Source organism: Ostrinia nubilalis, chromosome 6 (genome assembly GCF_963855985.1).
Source record: "Ostrinia nubilalis chromosome 6, ilOstNubi1.1, whole genome shotgun sequence".
NCBI lineage: Eukaryota > Metazoa > Arthropoda > Insecta > Lepidoptera > Crambidae > Ostrinia > Ostrinia nubilalis.
Window position 1 is genome coordinate 15,500,013 of NC_087093.1, and position 22,774 is coordinate 15,522,786.

Genomic DNA, 22,774 nt, shown 5'->3' on the forward strand with positions numbered 1-22,774 from the left:
ATGTCTTTTAATTAATTTATTTATTGAATATTAAGTTTAGAACTACCTATACATACATGTAGGGTTTATAAAATTTCCAAGATGATCACAGTAAGAATTTTATTGCAATAAATACATACATCCACTAGTTCAATTTGTTTTTCTGAAATTTCGTTATCTTATATTAATTCTTATTTGCTTAAACTTTGAGGCTTATTATAAGCTTTTACTTAATTTGAATTAGTATAATAATGTCAGTTAGTGCTTAAACTATTTCCAGCATTCTATTTTTATTATAGAAGATACCAGTATAAAATGTTTGTTTGTAGGTATTTACATTTATTTCACATCATTTACATATATTGTTACATTTAATTTCGATATCAGTCTAATTTGTGACATTCAACTCATTATAATATTATTTTAATATGAAATATTCGTTTATGGATACGTAAATATCTTGAAAATATTATAATAATGCTGCTAAAATATATGATATGATAAATAATGATAATAACTTTAAAATGGACCGCTGAAATTAAATTGCGTCAAATACAATATTCTTTATATTGGGCCAGTATACTTAAAAATGCATTTTACATGATTATTACATTTTTAAAGTGACTTTCTAGAAACCTAACTTTATAATTCATCTTTCATTGAAATCGACTGAGTAATTATGAAAAAACATACCTAATTTTGTTGTTAAAAAACTTTCATTTCTATTAGCTTCAATTATTTACCTATGCTGTTATAATGGAATGATGTATAATCAGGCAAATTATAGGATAGATAAAATAAAGTGACCTTTCTCAGTCAATATCTTTACATAACTTAAAATAATCAATATAATAGATAAGGGTCTTCATTCTAAATAAATGCAAATAAATTCATAGTCTCTTCTGGTAAGTGAGCATTATTTTTTATTTTACTTATTTAATACATAAATAAAACGGAAAAACATAAAAGAGATACGATAGATAGAAAAGATTAAGAATCAGGTAACTAAAAGAAATATTACTTAAATTAAATTAGTTATTTATTTACATTTATGATATCTTTAATGGACATACTATTTTAGTAAGGCATACCTATTTTAGTAGAAATAACAGTATTTTAATGAAATGCTCGCGGTGTTATGTCGTTATGTCTATTTAAATATAATTCAAACTTCTTAATATTATAATACAAATAAATAAAATACAGATAAAAGTTATTAAAATGCATAAATAATTTTCAATTCATGATGCTTTGAGCAAAAATGTTTAGAATGTTACAGCCACAGCACACCAGTTTAAACATTTCTGTTGCAAAATCGCATTTATTAACATTCATCATCATCATTTCAGCCATAGGACGTCCACTGCTGAACATAGGCCTCCCCCAATGCTTTCCATGTTGCCCGGTTGGTAGCGGCCTGCGTCCTGCTACCTTTATGATGTCATCGGTCCACCTTGTGGGTGGACATCCCACGCAGTTTTCCGGTATTACCATTACATGAGGCATATCCACATGGTTTAATTTATGTGCTGTAGACTGTACAATACTCCAGTTCAAGTATAAACTTAAAACTACAATATAGTAAAATATAATAATAATAATTATTGCTTTAAATCACGTAAATTTAGATACAGATATTATGCCGATGTTCGAGCATCAATTAATAATATACTCTAGCATACATAATTATGTAGCACTAATATTTAAGTAAAATGTTTTTGAGATTCTACTCGTATATGCTCAAAAAATGTTTACTTCATAATTAAGTACAAACTTAAATAGCCAATAAATGCTTGGCAGTGAGTTATAATTGGCGATTTTACGTTTGAAAACTTTATAGCTTACTCCCATTTCAATGTTATTTTTCCTTTTAGATAAAACGTGTTTCGAACCAAATGGATGTATGAGTAAAAATTTGAGTATTGATAAAACATCTCTATATCTTGTGGCACAATATCTATTCTACAATATTAGCATTTTTTACACCCCTTTTGGACTGAAGATGTACCTTTTTAATGAAATTTTGTCTATCAATACATTTTAACGTTAATGAACAATGTAATAGTTACCAAATATACATACAATACATAATATTATGAAATGGGAAGCATTGCTAGACAACTACGTCCTTATCAGCAATTAAACTTACTTAATGGTTTTAATATTAAAAATACATCCCAAATAAATTGAACCACGTTTAAATCGGTCTTGAATTTTTCTTATCATTATCGTACCTACACTTCCAAAATGACGAAGAGGAACTTTTTTAGATGTCCCACGCATCTGAATTATCTAACTAAAAAGAAAGAGGTATTTTTGTAGAAACCCCTGATAATTTCCCAAAATTTTGAATTCATTTCAATTCGATAGATTAACGCCCGTATTCACAAATATTACTATGATATCTTGCAGTGCGCGTGGACGCACAGGGTGACACACGAACCAACAGAGCTCTATTCAACGCTGTGCGTTCGATTTGCTGCTTCACTTAAGCGAGCATCGTTTGTGAATACGGGTGGATGGCTCTCACTTTCACTCAGTGACAGTACCATCTCGAGTCAGAGACGTAAGACATAGTACCTACCTAAAAGAGCATCACATCGTATTTTACATTTTACTCAGTACATGAACAACTAAAGGCCCGATTCCACAACAATGGTTACTATTCAGGGTGTATAACCAAACAGGGGGCGTAGTGAGAGTTTACAGCTAAGCGTCCACTTGTCGGTATCGTACGCAACGGACGCATTGTACAAAACACATCGTATCGGATGTGCGATGCGTACGATGCGGACAGGTGGACGCACTTATATGAGTTTCTATATAAATAATACTACGATCCGTTGCGTGCGATACGTCCGATGCGTACGATACCGACATGTGGACGCTAGCCTTACATCAAACGTCGTCATTAGTGAGCGTGTAAAAAAATGACATTAAATGTATGACGGATTGTACAGCGCCCCAAGCGGAAACTTTCAAGAACTAAAATTTTCATACATTTTTTTAACGCGCTCACTAGTGAGGACTTTTGATGTAAACTCACACTAAGCCCCAGAACAGACGGTGAGACGCAACTGCAACAAAACTGCAACTTTCTGATGAATGAAACTGAAACTAAAGTTTCAAACTGGTCGAGTCATGTGTGGTCTCTCAACGGACGCTATGGCAGAAACTTAGATGCAACTCAAAAGTAACTAGCAGTTGCAGTTTCGTTGCAGTTGCGTTTCACCGTCTGTTCTGGGCCTAAGCCCTCAGATTGTATCTTAATTCAACAATAATAGATAGACTACTAGCAGTTTATGGATCAATACTTATCTATCCAAACTCGATTTGCGTTATTAATAAGAATTCTTCCTTTAGTTTTTTCCAGTTTCACTATATTTGAATAGTTCGGAATCGGGCCACGGTGCTTATTTAAAAGGTGGTGGAAGAAGGGTCTTATCTAAAGATAAGTAGAAAACGAGCATCATTTTTGGCAATATTGCCAAGTAATATCCCGTCTATTTGGTACCAATTTACATTGTTTTTGGCAAGATATTGCTTTAAAAATGTTGCTCGTTTCATCATCGCGTCGTCGCGTCAACTACCGGCTCACCAGTTGGGCTTCTTGTGCGAGATGGTCCACTGCTGGTACGTGTTTCTAGAGTCGCACGGCGCGAGGCCGAGTGTCCTCGCGTGGGGCTGCAGCGTGAGGCAGTAGCCGTGCAGTCGGTGGATCAGCTGGCTGTTTTCTTCTTCGTACCTGGAAGAGAAACGGTCATTAAATGGTTTGGTCAAATGTAATAAATCAATACTAAAGCCCGGTCGCCGAGCACGTAGAATTTCGTCCAATGACCCCAAGCTACCCATCCTTATCGCTCGCGCGTAATTATATTGCTGTCGCGCTCGCACACTCACTGCGGTCGCACAGTCACGACAGCAATATAAGGATGGGTAGCTTGGGGTCATTGGACGAAATTCTACGTGCTCGGCGACCGGACTATAGACAACTTTTGCAATTTTTTGTGGCAGAATAAGGACTATTTACGATATCGATTGTACTAGTAGCTGGCTGTTGTATTCTGGCATGAAAACGTAGTGTGAGAGGCTGGCAGTTGCCGGAACCATAGCATGATGATGACGTATTGTGACTACTGTGAGTGTCTTGTTGCCGGAGCTGTGGCATGATGACGTACGGGGAGTGGTTGGTGCCGTAGCTGTAGCACGGTGACGTACTGTAAGTTGCTTGTTGCCAGAGCCGTAGTATAATGACGTAGTGTGAGCGGTGAGCTATTGACGGAGCCGTGGCACGATAACCTAATGTGAGTGACTTAGTGCCGGAGCCGCGGCATGATAACGTAGTATGAGTGGCTTGTTACCAGTGCCGTGGGATAATGACGTACTGTGAATGGCTTGTTGCCAGAGCTGTGATCAGATGACATACTATGAGTGACTTGGTGCCGGAGCCGTGGCATGATGACGTACTGTGAGTGGCTTAGTGCCGGACCCGTGACATGATGACGTAGTGTGAGTGGCTGGCTGATGACGGAGCTGTGGCACCGTGACGTGTGAGCAGCTGGCAGTTGCCGGAGCCGTGACATGATGACGTAATGTGAGTCACTGGCTGCCGTAGCTGTGGTATGATGATGACGTACTGTGAGCGCCTTACTATGAAGACGTACTGTGAGTGACTGGCTGTTGCCGGAGTCGTGGCAGAATGACGTACTGTGAGTGGCTGGCTGATCACGGAGCCGTGCTGTAAGTGACTTGGTGCCAGAGCTGTGGCAAAATGACGTACTGTAAGCGCCTTGCTATGAAGACGTACTGTAAGTGACTGGCTGTTGCTGGAACCATGTCACGATGACGTAGTGCGAGTGCCAGAGCTGTGGCATGATGACGTGCTGCGAGTGTCACAATTTACTGTAGCCTACCTCCAGGGCCCGTCGACGGTGCCGAGGCGGCAGATGGCCTGCTTGACGCTGTCGGTGTCGGCTTCCACGCAGCGCTCGCCGACTCCTAACTGACCGGCCGTTGAGCCAGAACAACTGGCTGTAGCTAGAGCTGATGACGTACTGTGAGTGGCTGGCTGATGACGGAGCCGTGGCATGATGACGCACTGTGAGTGGCTTGTTATGCTGTGAGTGACATAATATGGTACCGGAGCTGTGATATGATGACGTACTGTGATTTGGTGCCGGAGCCATGTCATGATGACGTACTGTGACTTGGTGCCGGGGCTGTGCTGTGATAGTGTGCTGTGAGTGGCTTGTTATGCTGTGAGTGACATAGTGCCGGAGCCGTATCATGATGACGTACTGTGATTTGGTGCCGGAGCCGTGTCATGATCTATGGTCTGATGACGTACTGTCAGTGGCTTGGTGCCAATGCAATGGCATAATGACGTACTGTATCTAGCTTGTTGCCGGAGCTATGACATATCTAACGCGCTGCGAATATCACACTAGCTTCTACACACTACAGCCTACCTCCAGGGCCCGTCGACTGTGCCGAGGCGGCAGATGTCCTGCTTGACGCTGTCGGTGTCGGCTTCCACGCAGCGTTCGCCGACTCCTAGCTGACCGGCCGTTGAGCCGGAACAACTGGCTGCAGCTAGAGCTGATGACGGAGCCGTGCTGTGAGTGACTTGGTGCCGGAGCTGTGGCATGATGACGTACTGTGAGTGCCTTGCTATGAAGACGTACTGTGAGTGACTGGCTGTTGCCGGAGCCGTGGCATGATGACGTACTGTGAGTGGCTGGCTGATGACGGAACCGTGCTGTGAGTGACTTGGTGCCGGAGCTGTGGCATGATGACGTACTGTGAGCGCCTTGCTATGAAGACGTACTGTGAGTGACTGGCTGTTGCCGGAGCCGTGGCATGATGACGTACTGTGAGTGGCTGGCTGATGACGGAACCGTGCTGTGAGTGACTTGGTGCCGGAGCTGTGGCATGATGACGTACTGTGAGCGCCTTGCTATGAAGACGTACTGTGAGTGACTGGCTGTTGCTGGAACCGTGGCATGATGACGTACTGTGAGTGACTGGCTGTTGCCGGAGCCGTGGCATGATGACGTACTGTGAGTGGCTGGCTGATGACGGAACCGTGCTGTGAGTGACTTGGTGCCGGAGCTGTGGCATGATGACGTACTGTGAGCGCCTTGCTATGAAGACGTACTGTGAGTAGGGCATGCATTATTCGTTCGATATTGGTATTCGAATATTTCGAATACTAAAATTTATGGTATTCGAATACTTCGAATAAAACGATTTTTTCGAATACTGCTATTTTCAATATAATGTAAATTAAAAAAAAACACTTTTTTGTCTATAATCATTTTTAATAAGGATCAATTTGCTTAATACAATCATCTAACTTCAATAACTACTTGAAAAAAAAAAAAACGCTGCTATCGAAAGTATTCGAAAAAATACTGTTCAAACGAATGAAGCCCCACATCGGTGAACTGATACCTGAACACCAATTTGGTTTCCGGGAAAGACACTCCACAACTGAACAGGTCTACAGAACCATAAACATCATCTTAGAAGCACTAGAAAAGAAACGATACTGCTCAGCTGCGTTCTTGGACATAAGTCAAGACTTCGACAAGGTCTGGCATAAAGGGCTCTTGTACAAACTGAAACAGAACCTCCCATGTCCGTTCTACGACATACTTAGGTCGTATTTGAAAGACAGATGCTTTGAAGTGAGATCTGGAGACTCTTGTTCTGCCCTATGCAACATAACGTCCGGTATACCGTCTGTATACCCCAGGGTAGTGTCTTGGGGCCCGTGCTACCGCAGACCTGCCAACAACTGCAAATACATTCACAGGAATTTTTGCTGACGACAATGTAACAATGGCAACACACGACGATCCAGTCACGGCCTCACTCTATCTCCAGGAAAGCCTGACGGAAATGGAGAAATGGTACCATTCATGGCGGATTAAAGCGAACGGAGAAAAATCTGTGCATGTTCATGTAACCTTCACTCTCAGAAGAAACTCCTGCTCACCGGTTAAACTTAATGGTATCCAAATACCTCAGGCTGAGCCGCTGAGGACGTTAGGTATCTGGGCTTGCACTTGGACCGCAGTCTAACCTGGAGAAAGCATATATGGACAAAGAAGAAACACCTAGATGCCAAACTAAGAAACATGATGTGGCTGCGGAGTCCAGTCACAGCTGAACACCAGTAGCAAAATGATGGTCTACAAAACTATCCTAAAACCTATCTGGACCTACGGGATACAGATGTGGGGAACAGCTGCCAACTCCAATCTCGACATAATCGAGCGCTTCCAGATAAAAGCCATACGTTTGATTTACCAAATCCCGTGGTATATCAGCAACAGGCTCATCTATCAGGACTTGCCATTGCCCCATAGAGTACTTATTATTATTCTGTGCCCATAGTCAAAGAGGAAATAAAGAGCCACACACTCCGCTACAAGGATAAACTTTCAAATCATAAAAACTCATCAGTCCAACAACTCATGACCATTGAAGGCTTCCTATTCAGCAGACTGCAAAGAGTGTCAGGAGTCTCCTTAGTAGATTCCAGGATAGTTGAGAGACCATGACCACTGAGGGCAAGTGAGTCACTGGACTCCTGCTGATTTACTACAAACAAAAAATCTCATTACAACAGTAGATAACTACACCATAACACTAGCACCATCGGAAACCTGGCACTTTAACCTTTTTCGCGAATATTGGTTGGCACTTGAATGGATATCTGCGATTGCGCGCACTTTTCCATACATCTAACCTTACCGCTAACTTCTTGCCTGCAGTTTTAACAGTTTTAAGTTTTATTAAGTAGTTTGCGGTCAGATATTTTTACAAGTTTTTAATAGGAAAGGCGTATTCGTATTGTTCGAAAAGACCGAATAATTCTAAAGATGCTATTCGAATAATAAATGTGGCGAATATCCGAATAATATGGATATCCGGATATCCGAATTGCATGCCCTAACTGTGAGTGACTGGCTGTTGCCGGAGCTGTGGCATGATGACGTACTGTGAGCGCCTTGCTATGAAGACGTACTGTGAGTGACTGGCTGTTGCTGGAACCGTGGCATGATGACGTACTGTGAGTGGCTGGCTGATGACGGAACCGTGCTGTGAGTGACTTGGTGCCGGAGCTGTGGCATGATGACGTACTGTGAGCGCCTTGCTATGAAGACGTACTGTGAGTGACTGGCTGTTGCTGGAACCGTGGCATGATGACGTACTGTGAGTGACTGGCTGTTGCCGGAGCCGTGGCATGATGACGTACTGTGAGTGGCTGGCTGATGACGGAACCGTGCTGTGAGTGACTTGGTGCCGGAGCTGTGGCATGATGACGTACTGTGAGCGCCTTGCTATGAAGACGTACTGTGAGTGACTGGCTGTTGCCGGAGCTGTGGCATGATGACGTACTGTGAGCGCCTTGCTATGAAGACGTACTGTGAGTGACTGGCTGTTGCTGGAACCGTGGCATGATGACGTACTGTGAGTGGCTGGCTGATGACGGAACCGTGCTGTGAGTGACTTGGTGCCGGAGCTGTGGCATGATGACGTACTGTGAGCGCCTTGCTATGAAGACGTACTGTGAGTGACTGACTGTTGCTGGAACTGTGTCACGATGACGTAGTACGAGTGCCAGAGCTGTGGCATGATGACGCGCTGCGAATATCACACTAGCTAGATACTACAGCCTACCTCCAGGGCCCGTCGACGGTGCCGAGGCGGCAGATGGCCTGCTTTACGCTGTCGGTGTCGGCTTCCACGCAGCGCTCGCCGACGCCTAACTGACCAGCTTCGTTGAGCCGGAACAACTGGCTGTTACCAGAGCCATGGCACGATGACGTACCTGTAAACGTCACAGAGTTGTGATGTAACTTTTTGTCTGCTTAACTACGTCAAAAGACAAAGACGTACACTGCTAGACAAAGGCCGCTCCTGAGGATTTCTTTCCATAATGATCACTCATGCGCTGCCTCTCAGCAGTTCTACGGGCTATGTCGGTTACTTTGGTTTTTCTATTTTAGCTTAGGAATAGTGAAGTAATTGAGAACACATTTATAATTTAGTTGAAATGGATTTGCAATATTTAATTTTCAAACTCAAAAAATTTATCAGCATAACTAATTTTCAAAAGACAAACAAAACGTAATAGTAACTTATTAAAAAGTTATTAATCCATTAGGTACGGTCTTTATCAATGAGTTATGTGAAGTTAACTTGATAAATTAATACTGATTAAGCGATTATAGCCAAGAAAACTAATAATGTGTTTTACACTTCATCAACATGATGCAATGTTTAAATCCATTTCCCAAAACAAAATATTCTATTACTCAGCTGGTAATGTTGTCTCAAGTGGTAATAAATGATAACTATTATTATTATCCTAATATTTCACGAAATTGACTTACTATAGGATTAGCGCTTAACTTAGTGCCTGAGGAATTGGACCGGAACGGGAGGGTGATTTTGCGACAGTTCAACGTCAGTGAGACTTCAGATTTGTATGCGCTGTCACGACATAATGACAATGTTACCTCTCCCGCGACGCTCCCATACCACAGGCACTGATTAAGTTAAGCGCTTATCTTAGTGGGTGTACCAGTAACAAACCGAATAAGCGACATTTTAAAAGTAATTTTGATATTGTGACTCAATTATTACAACAATAATTGCAAAAAAAAGAATTAACTACTCCTTGTCTATCATAGAATCAAGTAGCTTATTCCAATTTTCTTAATAGCTGTAAGGTTTATTTTTATTTAACAATCAATGTGGAAAGTCGCAATGTGCCTAAGGTTGACCAGATCGTACCAAGTCGTGTTTGTCGCTTTTATTTATGACTAATTATTGGTAGAAGTACGGCAGTGCTACCAAACGTAACAAAAGTGGCGGGAAATTCGATAGATTGTTAATATTTTGATGTGAAATTAGAAATGGTGTACTACAGCTGGTTCCTGGTGTGGGACTGGTGCACCCACCCTACATTACACAAACGTATTAACACACAACACACACAAACAATACACAAATTACGTTAGCGAAAGTACATTACACAGTACATTTAGTATACTTACCAATATAAGCAGGTGCAGCCTTGCCCATGGTGTCCAAGCAAACCCCAGTGGCTTTATTCTTCACCATCCCCCAGTGAATGTTCTTCGGAAGCTTCGGGAACTTATCGTATACATCGTAAGCCACATTCTCCATGAACCATCCGAAGCTCTTGCACTTCAACTTTTCTTTCAAAGCAACTTGCTCGCTTATGTCGCCCATGTCCAAAAATCTCGCCATTGGCTCTCTGGTATAAAAGTATTCCTTGTGCTCCTCATCAAACCACGTCTCAATAACTCTCTTATAGTTAATAGTGATTAAGGACCCCTTGCGATTCTTGGCCAGGTTGCCAAAGGAGTACGGCATAAACGCTCTATAAACGTGGCCGACTCTCGAGCACGGCACCCATTCGATACTGCCCCCGCATTGCCAGATTTTGAAACTCAACTCGAAATTCTCGCCACCCCATACCAGTAAACCGGGGTCGTATGCTCCAATTTCGAGGAAGTACCGTTTGTTGATTGCGAATAGACCCCCAGCGTGTGTCGGACTTTTGTACGGTTCTGATTTATGTTTGTGACGACTGTCTTCCCTCTCAGGCACTTCGTTCTCTTTGTAAAGCATACCCCATTCGAAGATACCCCTGTAATTTGTGCCGTGCTGGTACACCGGTCTGTATTCGAAGGTTTTGTGGTCTACTCCGTCTATGACGGGCACTGTCATGATTCTGTAATCGCGGTAGATGGGAGCGAGGAGAGGAGGAAGCCAGTTGAGGTTGACTTCGCAGTGAGCATCAAGGAAGACTATGACTTCGCCCGTAGCCTCTTGGGCGCCCCTAGATCGCGTACGGATCAATCCTTCTCTTTGAGTATTGCGGATAAGTCGCACTTTGCCTTTAAATCGTTTTATGTAGTTGTCGAGGTTGCTTTTCAGGTTTTCTTTATCGGAGAAATCGTCGACCTGAATAAATAGAAAGGGTTAAATCTAGGCTGCTGCGATAAGCGATTGTTAGTCATCTAAACCTGGCCTGAGATGAGAATTATTTCAATCCGTCTACTATCTAACTTAAATAAAGAAAAAAGCTTATAATAATGGAATCGCCAACCTTCGGGAACAATTAAAACTAATGGGCATAAATCCTATTAATGAGAATAACTATTAATTAACACCCTAATAATCCCACTTAAAATTAATGAAAGAAAGTGCGTGAGTTCGTGTTTTTCGCCAATCACTCGTCAACGGTTGAATGCAGTTGGATTAGAAATGAAAACATTGGTTAGTAATTAGTATGCACGATACAAGCACTGTTATCTGGTGTACTACATATGATTGTAATGTATGCTGTTTAAAAAAAAAACAAGCGACAATAGAGTTAGTTTTTGTTGGGATATTGCTTGATTCTCATAGGAGTTTGCCAATGCTGTTGACATAATAATCGGGTCACGAATTGGATGTTGACTGTTGTAACTATAGACGAAATATTCGGTTACAGAATATTTTTGTGGGTATTTTCGGCTAAATTGCGATGTGGTGAAAACATCACCACACAAAACAACCTTGAGCGTGAGGGCTTTTTAGGCCTGATGCATCGATTGCTAGGGCATCTTAGTTGGCATTTTCAATGAGCCTTATTACAGGATTATTGAGTTGAAAAAATACAAACGTAAAGTATTCAGAGCTACCTCCTAATCTATGTATATGTTACGGTCAAAGTGATAAATGTGAAAATTATGAATAATCGCCGGTTATTATGAATAATTACCGCATGATTTGGTTAATGTGATTAATATGAGGTCATTTATGTGTGTATAAAACTAAATAGGCGGCTTAGGGGTGGCCCAAGGGCCACCCCCGCCGCACCTTAACCTATTTTTCACTTTAAATCAAAACATTATGTTATAGGCATCATGGAAAAGTAATATTATGCAAGAAACATTCCAAACTCATTATGCCAAATTATATTAATATATGATATCAAAACGTTCAAAAGTTTGGCAGTACACGAGCACGTACACAAGATGTTGTTCTCTTTTAAGAAATTTGTTAGTACTAAGGTTGAATTATTAAATAATCACTGTTAAATGTGATTAATTTATCACTTTTACCGCGACTGTCGGTAATTATTCATAATAACCGGTTATTATTAATAATTTTCAATTTATCACATTAACCGTAACATATATAAATAAAAATGAATTGATGTTCGTTAGTCTGATTAAAACTCGAGAACGGCTGGGCCGATTGAGCCGATTTTTTTTTTAAATGTTTGTCGTAGTCCAGGGTAGGTCTAAACGGTGAGCAAATACGCGCGCGATATTGTTTTTCTGTGACAGACAAAATTCCACGCGGGCAAAGCCGTTACGCTGTAACGCAATACATAACACAACTAGATAAATTTGAAAATACGTATATCGAATTATCGATATAGAATGTAAATCCTTAAGGTCATGGTCAATCTGACCTGACTATGACCTTTTGATTGGTTTGCATTTGGTTGTTGATTCAGTTTGAACAGAAATTAGTATGCGACTTGCATTTGAGAGTATTATTGTACTATTTTTGAGCAGCTGTGGTGACTCACAAACTCGTAAATCGGGCGCCTTTTTGGCACAAAAATAACTGTGTACAGTTTTAAATCTTTGTTCGTTTTTAATTTTCTTTTGTGTCAAATAAAGTTTTTCTTATCTTATCTTAAAACACTAAGGCCCAGAACAGACGGTGAAACGCAACTGCAACGAAACTGCAACTGCTAGTTACTTTTATTTATTTATTTATTCTAGAAGGCTGCTTGAAGGCTTACAGAAAATCCAACGCGCCAACAAGTTATAGGTACAATCGTGCAAATAATATCAATTAAAAATGTCAATATTGTGTACAATTGTCAAGTAAAACGATAACAAATCAGTCAAATAAAATCAAAAATTAAATACATAAATAATTGTCTTAGAATGTCATATTACCTACATAATAAGAATAAGTATTAAATATTATATGTCCAGATATTAGTATTAATGTCCATATTATAGTTATTAATTACACAAAAGTCGATAAATTAATACTAATATTGTACCCAAGCGGTCGGCAAATATATCGATATCGTCGTGCTGAGCAACCAAGTCCCCGATTAAACATAGTGCGCGGGTAGAAGGCGCGTTCGCTGCGCGAGTGGTGCGCGTGACCGGCCGTTGTAGCAGCCTAGGGCGGCGACGCGGTTCAATAATCCCGGTTTCGTCCCGTGGTATTCGCGTGGGCACTAATAAGCCTACTTTTGCTACTATCTGGGGACTTTCAATTTTACCATGTATAATCGACAGATAGTAGACTATACTGGACATTATCCTCCTAAACTTGAGAGTCTCCAAATCTACCATGCCAGAGACAAACAAGGACGGATACAAGTAAGGGTAATATCCGTATCTCTTTTTATACAGCCAGCGAGCAAACTTGCGTTGAATTTTTTCTATCATCAAGGCATATTTATCCTCGTAGGGATCCCAAATGATAGAACCATACTCAAGCTTGCTACGGACGTATGCGCTATACAATATCTTAGCTACCCTAATATCGTCGAATTGAGCAGACGTCCTTATAACAAACCCTAATATCTTACTAGTCATTTTACAAATTTTTGTCACATGTTTGTGAAAGTCCAACTTAGAATCTAACATTAAACCTAGGTCTCGTATGTCATTAACTCTTTCCAACGGAGTGTCATTTAAATAATAATTATTATTCAATGGAGAACGTTTACGTGAAAAAGTTATTACTTTACACTTGTCAGTATTAAATGCTAAACGATTGACAACACTCCATTCTAATACCGCATCAATGTCGCTTTGCAATGCTATAGCGTCTGGAACACTGGAGACACCCAAACAAAGTTTGAGATCATCCGCAAACAGTAGGCATTCAGAAAATTTAACACATGTAGGTAGGTCATTTATAAAAATTAAGAAAAGCGTTGGTCCAAGAGTACTACCTTGACTGACACCTGATCGTGTGTAGTATTCATCAGACTCAAATCCATTCAGTCTTACAAACTGACTTCGATTTCCAAGATAATTGGCAAAAAAATTCAAAAGTTTTGGGGTGAATCCTATAAGAGCCAGTTTCTGAAGGAGAATGTCATTATCCACCATGTCGAACGCCTTTCTAAAATCAAAGTAGGCTGCATCTACCTGATGACCAGCATCCATCTCAGCATGCACATAATCGACATGCCTAACCAGGTTAGTAGTGGTCGATCGTGCTTTCCGAAAGCCATGCTGATCATCATGCAGCAAGTGGTTGACTTGTATGCTGATACGTAGATTCAGAATTGATTCCAGAATTTTTGCAAACACTGAAAGTACGGCAATAGGCCTAAAACCAGAGACATCCATAGTGGAATCCCCCTTAGGAATAGGCGTAACGCGCGATGTCTTCCACAGCTTCGGGTACTTAGAAAGTCTGAGACAGAGGTTGAAGATGTACAAAAGGGGCTCCTGAAGAACAGATATGCAGTCCTTAGCAAGGAACACTGGAATACCATCAGGGCCACCAGATGATCGCGCCTTAATGCGCCTTATTGCTTCTCTTAAATCAGATTTGTCAATAGTTTCTATCGAAATGGCAGTGGCGTCTGCACGTGCTGAACGTGCAGCCTCAACAAAGTCTAGCTGTGGAACCTCACTCTGAAACACCGAGCCAAAGTATTCGGCAAAGGCGTCGGCCGCAGCCTGACCAGTCACTTCATTGCCGTTAAACTTAAAAGCATCGATGCGACATCTCTCTCTCTTCTTATCTTTTACATGCTCCCAGAATTTACCTGGGTCGTTGATAATATTTTTTTGGAGTTCTTTCAAATTTTGCTTATGAGCGTTGTCTATTTGAGTTGCATCTAAGTTTCTGCCATAGTAATCGACCAGTTTGAAAGTTTCAAACTGGTCGCGTCATATGTGGTCTGTCAAAGGACGCTATGGCAGAAACTTAGTTTCGTTGCAGTGCGTTTCACCGTCTGTTCTGGGCCTAAGGAAAACGTACCAAAACAATTTCGTGCAGTACATTCGGCGGGGAGCGCTCTATGACCGTGTGGACTGTCCTCATCAGCACTGAGAAGCCTTCGTTGTGGAAGACGATGATCACAGAAGTACTCGACAAGTCCTCAGGATAGTGCCAATATCTGCATTCGTCCAGCCTAGTGTCTGGGATAGACCTGAAAGAACGCTATCAAATAAAACAAGGGCCTTTTTTACTCCACCAGAAGGAAGGTTACGTTTTTGTGTGATGTTTCATAAATTGAACAACAGTTACATCTTTATCTGCTACAAATTAAGGGCAGAGTTCTGTCAACCATAAAAAGTTAGATTTTATAAAAGAGAATGTGTTTCTGTCACATGCAGGAGTTACATAGACTATAATAATATTATGTATATGTATTGGCTTAAATTATTCTGACATGTTAGTAATTTGTTAAAGGTATACAATTTGGTTAATTTAAGATTTGTTAATAGGTAAAATAGTTTAAAACTTCTACTGCATAAGCAGTTACAAATAATACTAAATAGAAAGTCAGACAAAGACAAATTATATTGGAAAGAAAGTAACTAAAAAATGTAAAAAGTAATAGGAAACCATAAAGGACAAAAATATATTTATGAATCGAACTAGATAAGTATCTTAAAACTTACTAAGTAATTAGAAAATCAACTTATATCTCTTGATATAAGTTAATCCTTTTTCAATTTTAGATAACTGTAACAAATATACTGATGGAGTTTGCAGAAATAAAAAAATCTAAATTGTTTAAACTCATACTAATTACATAAGAATTCCCCCTCATTGTGTCTAATTGGATTAATTAGTTAACCACAGGGGTCAGGTTCAATTATGTAATGATTGACCAGATAAGGCACAGCTAGTAGGCACAAGATAATGTGATGGAAACTAACATAGCATTATGTTAATAATAAATATATATTTTTTGGATGTTTCTTCATTGTTAAACTATTGAAATTTTATTACTAAAGATTTAAGAAGGTTATTTTTTTTTACTATTACTGTAACATAGTTTGCATTAAAAATCATTAGCTGTTTCATAAACTAATAAGCAACAAGCAGTAATAAAAGAACTCAAGTACCTATATACTTTTTAGATCACCTATGTTTTACAAATAAATTATTTGATTTGGTTTGACTTTATTTTATCTATGACATAGGTATTGCTAAATAGAGAATAATAATGAAAATGTTAAGGCAATAAATACACATTTCATTTATTATTTAAAATGTTTACCTGTTCATTGCTATGTCATCAGAAGCAGCAATATTCATGCCATATTCACTCTCGGACTCTGCGATGTCGTTGGCTCGGTCCTGAGACATGTGGTACGGCTTCCCCTCTTCTCCTGGACCTTTCACCGTCCTTAAGTCCTTCGGTTCAAAGTTGCCCAGTTCTGGGGAATGTGCAAATGTTATAGGACATTGCATAAAGGATAAGAGCAAAGTTATAACTGATTTCATGTATAAAATATGTTATGCAAATGTTTTTATGTACTTTATGGGTGGGATTGTGTACACAGTCCACTCTGCAAATATGTAAATACTTCGGGCTAAGGAAAGTCATAAATATTAAGAAGGTTTCAAACAAATCATAACTGCACACGAAATAAGAACAATCAAAGTATTGTTTATTTTCACAAATTTACGATCGGAAATCGAATACATGTTATAAAATGACGTAGGAAAACAATGTAACGCGGACGTAGACACGCCGGCACGCTGACTAGGGCAAATAACTGTTTAAACAAGTTCATAAATGCCATAAGCCACCACAATTACCCAATCGGTCTTACAACCACTTACCTGATTTTAATGTAGGATACACATCACGATGGAACTTATAATAACCAACTTGAGCTTCTGAGTCGATCATTTCGTCAGCAACATACGAGTTATTCTCGCTAGACCATTTGTGCAGAGCGTAAACTAAAAGTAACAAAACAGCGCATCCCGCTCCCATTCGCACAATCCTACCACGTCTTACGTTTGTAATCCTCATTTTCATTTGAGTTTTATATGCGCATAACAAACTTTACAAGTATTTTCGAATTAATTGGGATTTTTAAAACTTGAGAAAATCCTCCACTCGCTAACTCGCCTGGGTGACGTTTACACGAATTGACAACAGTTTGACACTGACAAGTTACAACCACAGATATGGATTAGAGTAGATACAGCAAGTTGCTCGTCAAAGCGTGCCATTCCGATATGTCCAAATGGACATACATGGTCGAGTGATGTTCATGTAATCCGATTACAACAATCGGTTACGATGATTTTACGAGGACATTAGTACGAACACGGTAGAGGGAAGAAATTATTTACGTATTGAGAATTGTAATTAACAGCAACAAGTAACAAATAATTAATTAGAATAAAGTAGCAGTAGAAGAATTATAAAACAAGTTAGATCAGTCATCGCGGAAGACAGAGTGCACTCTGTAACGTCGAAATATACAAATCAAGAAGTTAGTTAGGTCAGTGATCGCAGTATACACTATTACTAGTCTATGTATACGACGGCGGAGATTTTGTCGTTTAGAAATATCTTCAAAACTAGGTACCTAACTTAGCTTTATGAAAGAAAACGTATTGACAAAACTACGCATTTTTACATTTATTAAAAATAAAAAGCTTGAGTTAGTCTTTATTTTATGAAACTAGGTCAGGTACTAGGATATTTAAAAGTATGAAATTAGGTAGGTATGAATTACTAATAGTACTATTTATATAACACAATGGAATAACGATCATTACTTTGATATACATTAAGCACAATAAAAATAATATTTGCAAATCAATAAGAAAATTAATAATGTAGAATAACGTTTACCGCTACAAAATTATTTTAATCTACAGTCAGACTAGCTATAAACAACAAAATATGAGTTTTGTCGGAATTAATTAATTGTCGAATCGAGTCACACGATATCTTTCGATGACTTTGCGAATGCAGTACGATGATACGATTATTTTTACATTGCGGCAATCACTAAAATTCGCTAAAATGACACTAATGACGTTTAAAAAGTGGCACGCTCGTCTTCATACAAATTTTTTGACAAGCTGCATCTATCCATATCTGTGGTTACAACCAACAAACAACTGCTAAACGCACATAAACGTTTTGTTTCAGTTTTTTTGAGGAATTATTGAAAATGTTTAGAACATTTTTATGTGATCCTCGTTTGGTAGTTTGAGGAAGACCTAAGGGAAAGACTATGAGCTGAGCAATTGAGCAATCTACTTTCTTGTAGCACGAATGTTTGCTCAAAAAGGAAAATCACAGCTAGTATCAATCACAACATCCTCATCACTAGTTGACATGTTCCGCTCCTGCTCTATGGTTGTTTGTTTACGTTCAAAATCCCTTCAAAAATTGAATCCGTTGAAACTCGAAAAAGTTGAAATTGGTTAAATATAATTAATTCTCAGTATAATTTCTTTCAGCAAGTGTTGAGAACTTGAGATTGCTCATTATTTTTCTGTGAGTTATTCGTTGTGTCAAAATTATTAACAATAAACATGGAGAGAGGTGAGTGGACGAATAGCAAATGTTTTGTTTTCATCGGAAACTTTCACAATTAATTGAGTTGTTACTTACAGTGCAAGCTTATATGGAGATTTTTATCAGCAATTGGAATGGAGAGTTTCCAAACTATCCTCTGACCGCCGCCGATCTAAAAAAGCCTCATGCCGTGATGGGCGCTTTGTTTCAAGTGTTTGACCGGTTAGGCATCGACAGGGATGCTGTTTTATCGGTATGAGCGATTCTTTCAGTCCTTTCAATCGTAAAGAACCTCTAAATAATCAAATACCAACCTTTTATAACTGTAAAATCTCTGTTTTAGCCCCCACCGGAGGAAGACCGGAACGATCACACAATATACTACTGGGACCTAGTACCAGTCATCAACATGACTCGCGTCATTAACCATCTCGTGTCCGTCATGCCACAAGTGGATGCAACTATCAGTGTGACCCATTTCCTGCAGCCAACGTCCACAACGTCCCACTCTATCTTACTTTTGCTGTTTAATTTGATGGTCTTCAATGAGGAGCGTTTGAGGACTATTGCTCCTCATGAAGAGGAGCTCTTTGCTAAGACTGATCAGGTAATATCCTCATTTTAAATACTTCTTTGAGTACCACTCAATATTCAGTAATAAAATAATAATAATAGAGTCCAGATAGATACATCTGTGCATGTTCTACTAATATTTTGTTTTTATTCAGGTGAAAACATTAGAAGATAGGAAGAACAGGTTACTTGAAATGTTGAATGAGCAAGCAGAAGAAAAAGGCAAGCGTCAAGAGAGGCTGGAAAAGGTAATTATTTTATTGCAATGTAGTATATCAGAAACCACTATTATTGTTATTCTAGTGAATAAGTTTTCCCAGTATATCAGAAACTAAACATATTTTCAGTATGAGTACAGATTTAACATATTTCCAATATCCATGATCCACTGTACACTTTATAAACATTTTCCCCCTAAAAAGTATTTATTGAGTTAAGACTACAATAAGGCTTCTAATTTTACAGTTAAATGAGGATATAAAGCAGTTTGAAGACGAACTAAAGCAAGAAAAGGAGGCTCATGATGAAGAAAAACAAGAATTAGAGGCAATATTGAAAGAGAATCACCAGATTGAGGTAGTTTTAGAGCAGAAAAAGGGTCTCCGAGACGCAATCCTGGCTGAGGTGGCTCGGAAGAGGGCTCTGAGGGTGTATGACGCTGATGATATCAAGGCTCAGGCAGAGCAAGCGGCTCAGAATGTTCAAGAGGCAGAAGAGAAGCTGAATACTCTCCGGGCTACATTAATGCAGAAGGAAAACAGCTTGAAAAATCTGCAGACCATCAAGCCTAGTTTAGATACAGCTAACAATCTTCTGCATGAGATTATGAAGTTGTCAGACAGTCTAAAGTAAGTTATTTATTGATATTTACAAGACAAGAGGTATATTGTTTACTCATTGCCGTAATCTCGCTGTGTACCAGAGGATTTATTTATGTATTTAGTCATTTAATTATTATTATCAATAAATAATTTTAAATCTATTAATAGATAGATTATACAACTGTGTCAATTTGTACAGTATAAATAGCTGTGTAATTATAGAATAAATTAAAAGTGTAACATTACAACTGTAATAACACTAATACAAGCAACATTGAATAATATTTGCATAACTAAAGGATATTACTTCACATGTTAATAAATTGAACATACCTATTTATTTATCTTCTCAGGGATTACGAATCTGGTGATCTGGACTCGGACAGCAAGGAAGGTGAACTAGACGTGCTGAACACGGAGTTATCGGAATTGCAAGTTCAGCTCGGGGAACTGAAGGCAGCCCGGGAGGAGACCTGCCTCAAACGGCAGGAGAGCCAGGCCAAGAGGCAGCAGGATAAAACACTGGCGCAGAGGTGAGTATTCGTAGAGATAAAGCCTGGTCCGTGAGCACGTAGAATTTTGTCCAATGACCCTAAGCTATCCATCTTTATCGCTCGCGCGTGATTATATTGCTGTCGCGACTGTGCGACGGGCGCCCGCAGTGAGTGTGCGAGTGCGACAGCAACATAATTACGCGCGAGCGATAAGAATGAGTAGCTTGGGTTCATTGAACAAAATTCTACGTGCTCACGGACCAGGCTTTAGTACATCAGACTTCCATTAAGACGCCTTGCAGTCACTGGCGTACCTTGCAGTCACTAGCGTACCTTGCAGTCACTGGCGTACCTTGCAGTCACTGGCGTACCTTGCAGTCACTGGCGTACCTTGCAGTCACTGTAGGCCCAGTTTCCACCAAGAGTGTAGCAGAAAATTATTTTGAACTAGCTGACCCGGCGAACTCTGTTCCGCCTTAAAGGCAATAAATAAGCCATCGCAATTTTTCCTTAGTTGCTCACCGTTTAGACCTACCTGGACTATGACAAACATTTTAAAACCAAAATCAGCTCAATCGGCCCAGCCGTTCTCGAGTTTTAATCAGACTAACGAACAACAATTCATTTTTATTTATATAGATAGATAACCAATCAGATTTCACTATATTATCCACATCAGTCTCCACTCCGCTTCGGTGGAAATGGATCACGCGGAAAAGAGAGCAGTGTCAGGCGGACTAATTTTTCTATAGGATTTGAAAGCGCACCGCTCTGCGAAGTGCCGCACCGTTTTCATAGAGACAGCAATTAGACTGACAGCTGACAACTACGCATAGCTCCGCTTTAGTGGAAATAGCCTGCCAGCTTCGCCGAACATCTCTCGTTTCCGCTCCGCCTTGGTGGTGTCTAAAGTGGTCTTAACATTATTGTTGCAAAGCAAAATAGCATTCATTAAAACTGAATAAGGTGCCAGTGCTTATAACGGCGGAAGCGCCGACGGGGATGGTTTATCGCCTAGGGAAAATACTATTGATATGATGAATAGGTACAAGTATTTACTTATACTCGGCGACATAGATATGTTATACTAGCTTTTGCCCGCGGTTTCACCCGCGTGAAATTTATTTTGTCACAGATCGTCATAAATTATAGCATAGATGTTATTCTGGGTTATAAACAATAATACTGTAAAGTTTCATCAAAATCCGTTCAGTAGTTTTTGCGTGAAAGAGTAACAAACATCCAGACATCCAAACTTTCGCATTTATAATATTAGTAGGATAGTAGGAAGTAGGACTATACCATCCATACTTAAACTACGTTTATCCAATCTGACTCATTTGACTAATTATTCGCATATTTCACAATTAAGTTAGCTAGTTTTATAAAACGTATATTATGTTTCAGCGCTTTACGAGATGCAGAAGAAAAGGACAAAAAATGCCGCGAACGTTCAAAGAAAGCACAACAGCGCACACAAGAGCTCAAGGAGGAAACTGCTAAATACGAGGCCAGCAAGTCGGAAGGGATGGAGACACTTGCTAAGATGAGAAACGATTTCATTAGCGAGGTATTTACTATTATTTTACGAGGTTTTGTCTTTATACTTTACTAGCGGCCGCCCGCGACTTCGTACGCGTGGATCCCGTTTTACCCCCTTTGGGGTTGAATTTTGTAAAATCCCGTCTTAGTGAGCACCTACGTTCTAAAAGGAACCTTCATGAAAAATTTGAGACTCGTACTTGCAGTTTCTGAGATTTCGTGATGAGTGAGTCAGTCAGTGACCTTTCGCTTTTATATAGATAGAAGAATAGTGCCTGGGCAAAGTCCAAATTATGTATTTTTTTTTACAGATCAAATCATTGGAAGAGGCATTATTGAAGAAGGTGACAGAAGCAGAGAAGAGAATAGAAGATAAACTGCGTAATAGGAACTTGTGACAAGTGTAGGTTCTAAGTTAATATTATTTTCTTGAATTTATGAATATGAAGAGAAATAGTGTTGAAAACTGTTCAAACTCAAAATTAATGAATAAAAATGTTATTGTATTTTAGTACTGGATTTTTTATTGCATCTCAGGAACCTTAAAGTGTGCTCAATCGAAAAATAGGACAAACAAAAACGACAGCATTAATTTAACAGTATTCATTTAATTACTTCTTGACATAGGAATATCCTCGGTTTATACAGCTGTTGATACTTATGGACTAATAGCTGTGCTAACAGTCAAGTAAAATAATCAATCAATTGATTTCATAATTATATTGCATAAATAAAAATTCGAACTTTATACTCTGCCATGTTATGTT

The 22,774-nt window shown here is 39.4% G+C and overlaps 2 protein-coding genes across 2 annotated transcripts; one reads left to right on the forward strand and one right to left on the reverse strand.

The window, feature by feature from the left end:
- Positions 1 to 3: 3 nt before the first annotated feature.
- LOC135072710 (N-acetylgalactosaminyltransferase 7) lies at positions 4 to 17,186 on the reverse strand. The gene is made up of 6 exons (XM_063966738.1): positions 16,873 to 17,186; positions 16,304 to 16,463; positions 15,052 to 15,223; positions 10,053 to 10,989; positions 8,671 to 8,821; positions 4 to 3,724 (listed from the first exon to the last, which is right to left on the reverse strand). The coding sequence occupies exons 1-6, from the start codon at positions 17,072 to 17,074 to the stop codon at positions 3,574 to 3,576; spliced, it is 1,773 nt and encodes a 590-aa protein (XP_063822808.1). The 5' UTR covers positions 17,075 to 17,186; the 3' UTR covers positions 4 to 3,573.
- A 1,246-nt stretch (positions 17,187 to 18,432) lies between these two features.
- On the forward strand, positions 18,433 to 22,518 carry LOC135072681 (trichohyalin-like). Its single transcript, XM_063966689.1, has 8 exons — positions 18,433 to 18,604; positions 18,676 to 18,830; positions 18,921 to 19,184; positions 19,306 to 19,398; positions 19,616 to 19,998; positions 20,325 to 20,504; positions 21,873 to 22,035; positions 22,319 to 22,518. The coding sequence occupies exons 1-8, from the start codon at positions 18,595 to 18,597 to the stop codon at positions 22,403 to 22,405; spliced, it is 1,335 nt and encodes a 444-aa protein (XP_063822759.1). The 5' UTR covers positions 18,433 to 18,594; the 3' UTR covers positions 22,406 to 22,518.
- The last annotated feature ends 256 nt before the right edge of the window (positions 22,519 to 22,774 follow it).

Excerpts from the sequence above, each read along its gene's own strand:
- LOC135072681 (XM_063966689.1), top strand. Across the intron at positions 18,831-18,920 it reads ACAGGGATGCTGTTTTATCG|CCCCCACCGGAGGAAGACCG; the intron begins GTATGAGCGATT and ends TCTCTGTTTTAG. Across the intron at positions 22,036-22,318 it reads GAAACGATTTCATTAGCGAG|ATCAAATCATTGGAAGAGGC; the intron begins GTATTTACTATT and ends TTTTTTTTACAG.
- LOC135072710 (XM_063966738.1), bottom strand. The coding sequence starts at position 17,074 with ATGAAAATGAGGATTACAAACGTAAGACGTGGTAGGATTGTGCGAATG. Across the intron at positions 10,990-15,051 it reads TACTGCACGAAATTGTTTTG|GTCGACGATTTCTCCGATAA; the intron begins GTACGTTTTCCT and ends CTATTTATTCAG. Across the intron at positions 3,725-8,670 it reads ACCGTCGACGGGCCCTGGAG|GTACGAAGAAGAAAACAGCC; the intron begins GTAGGCTGTAGT and ends TTTCTCTTCCAG.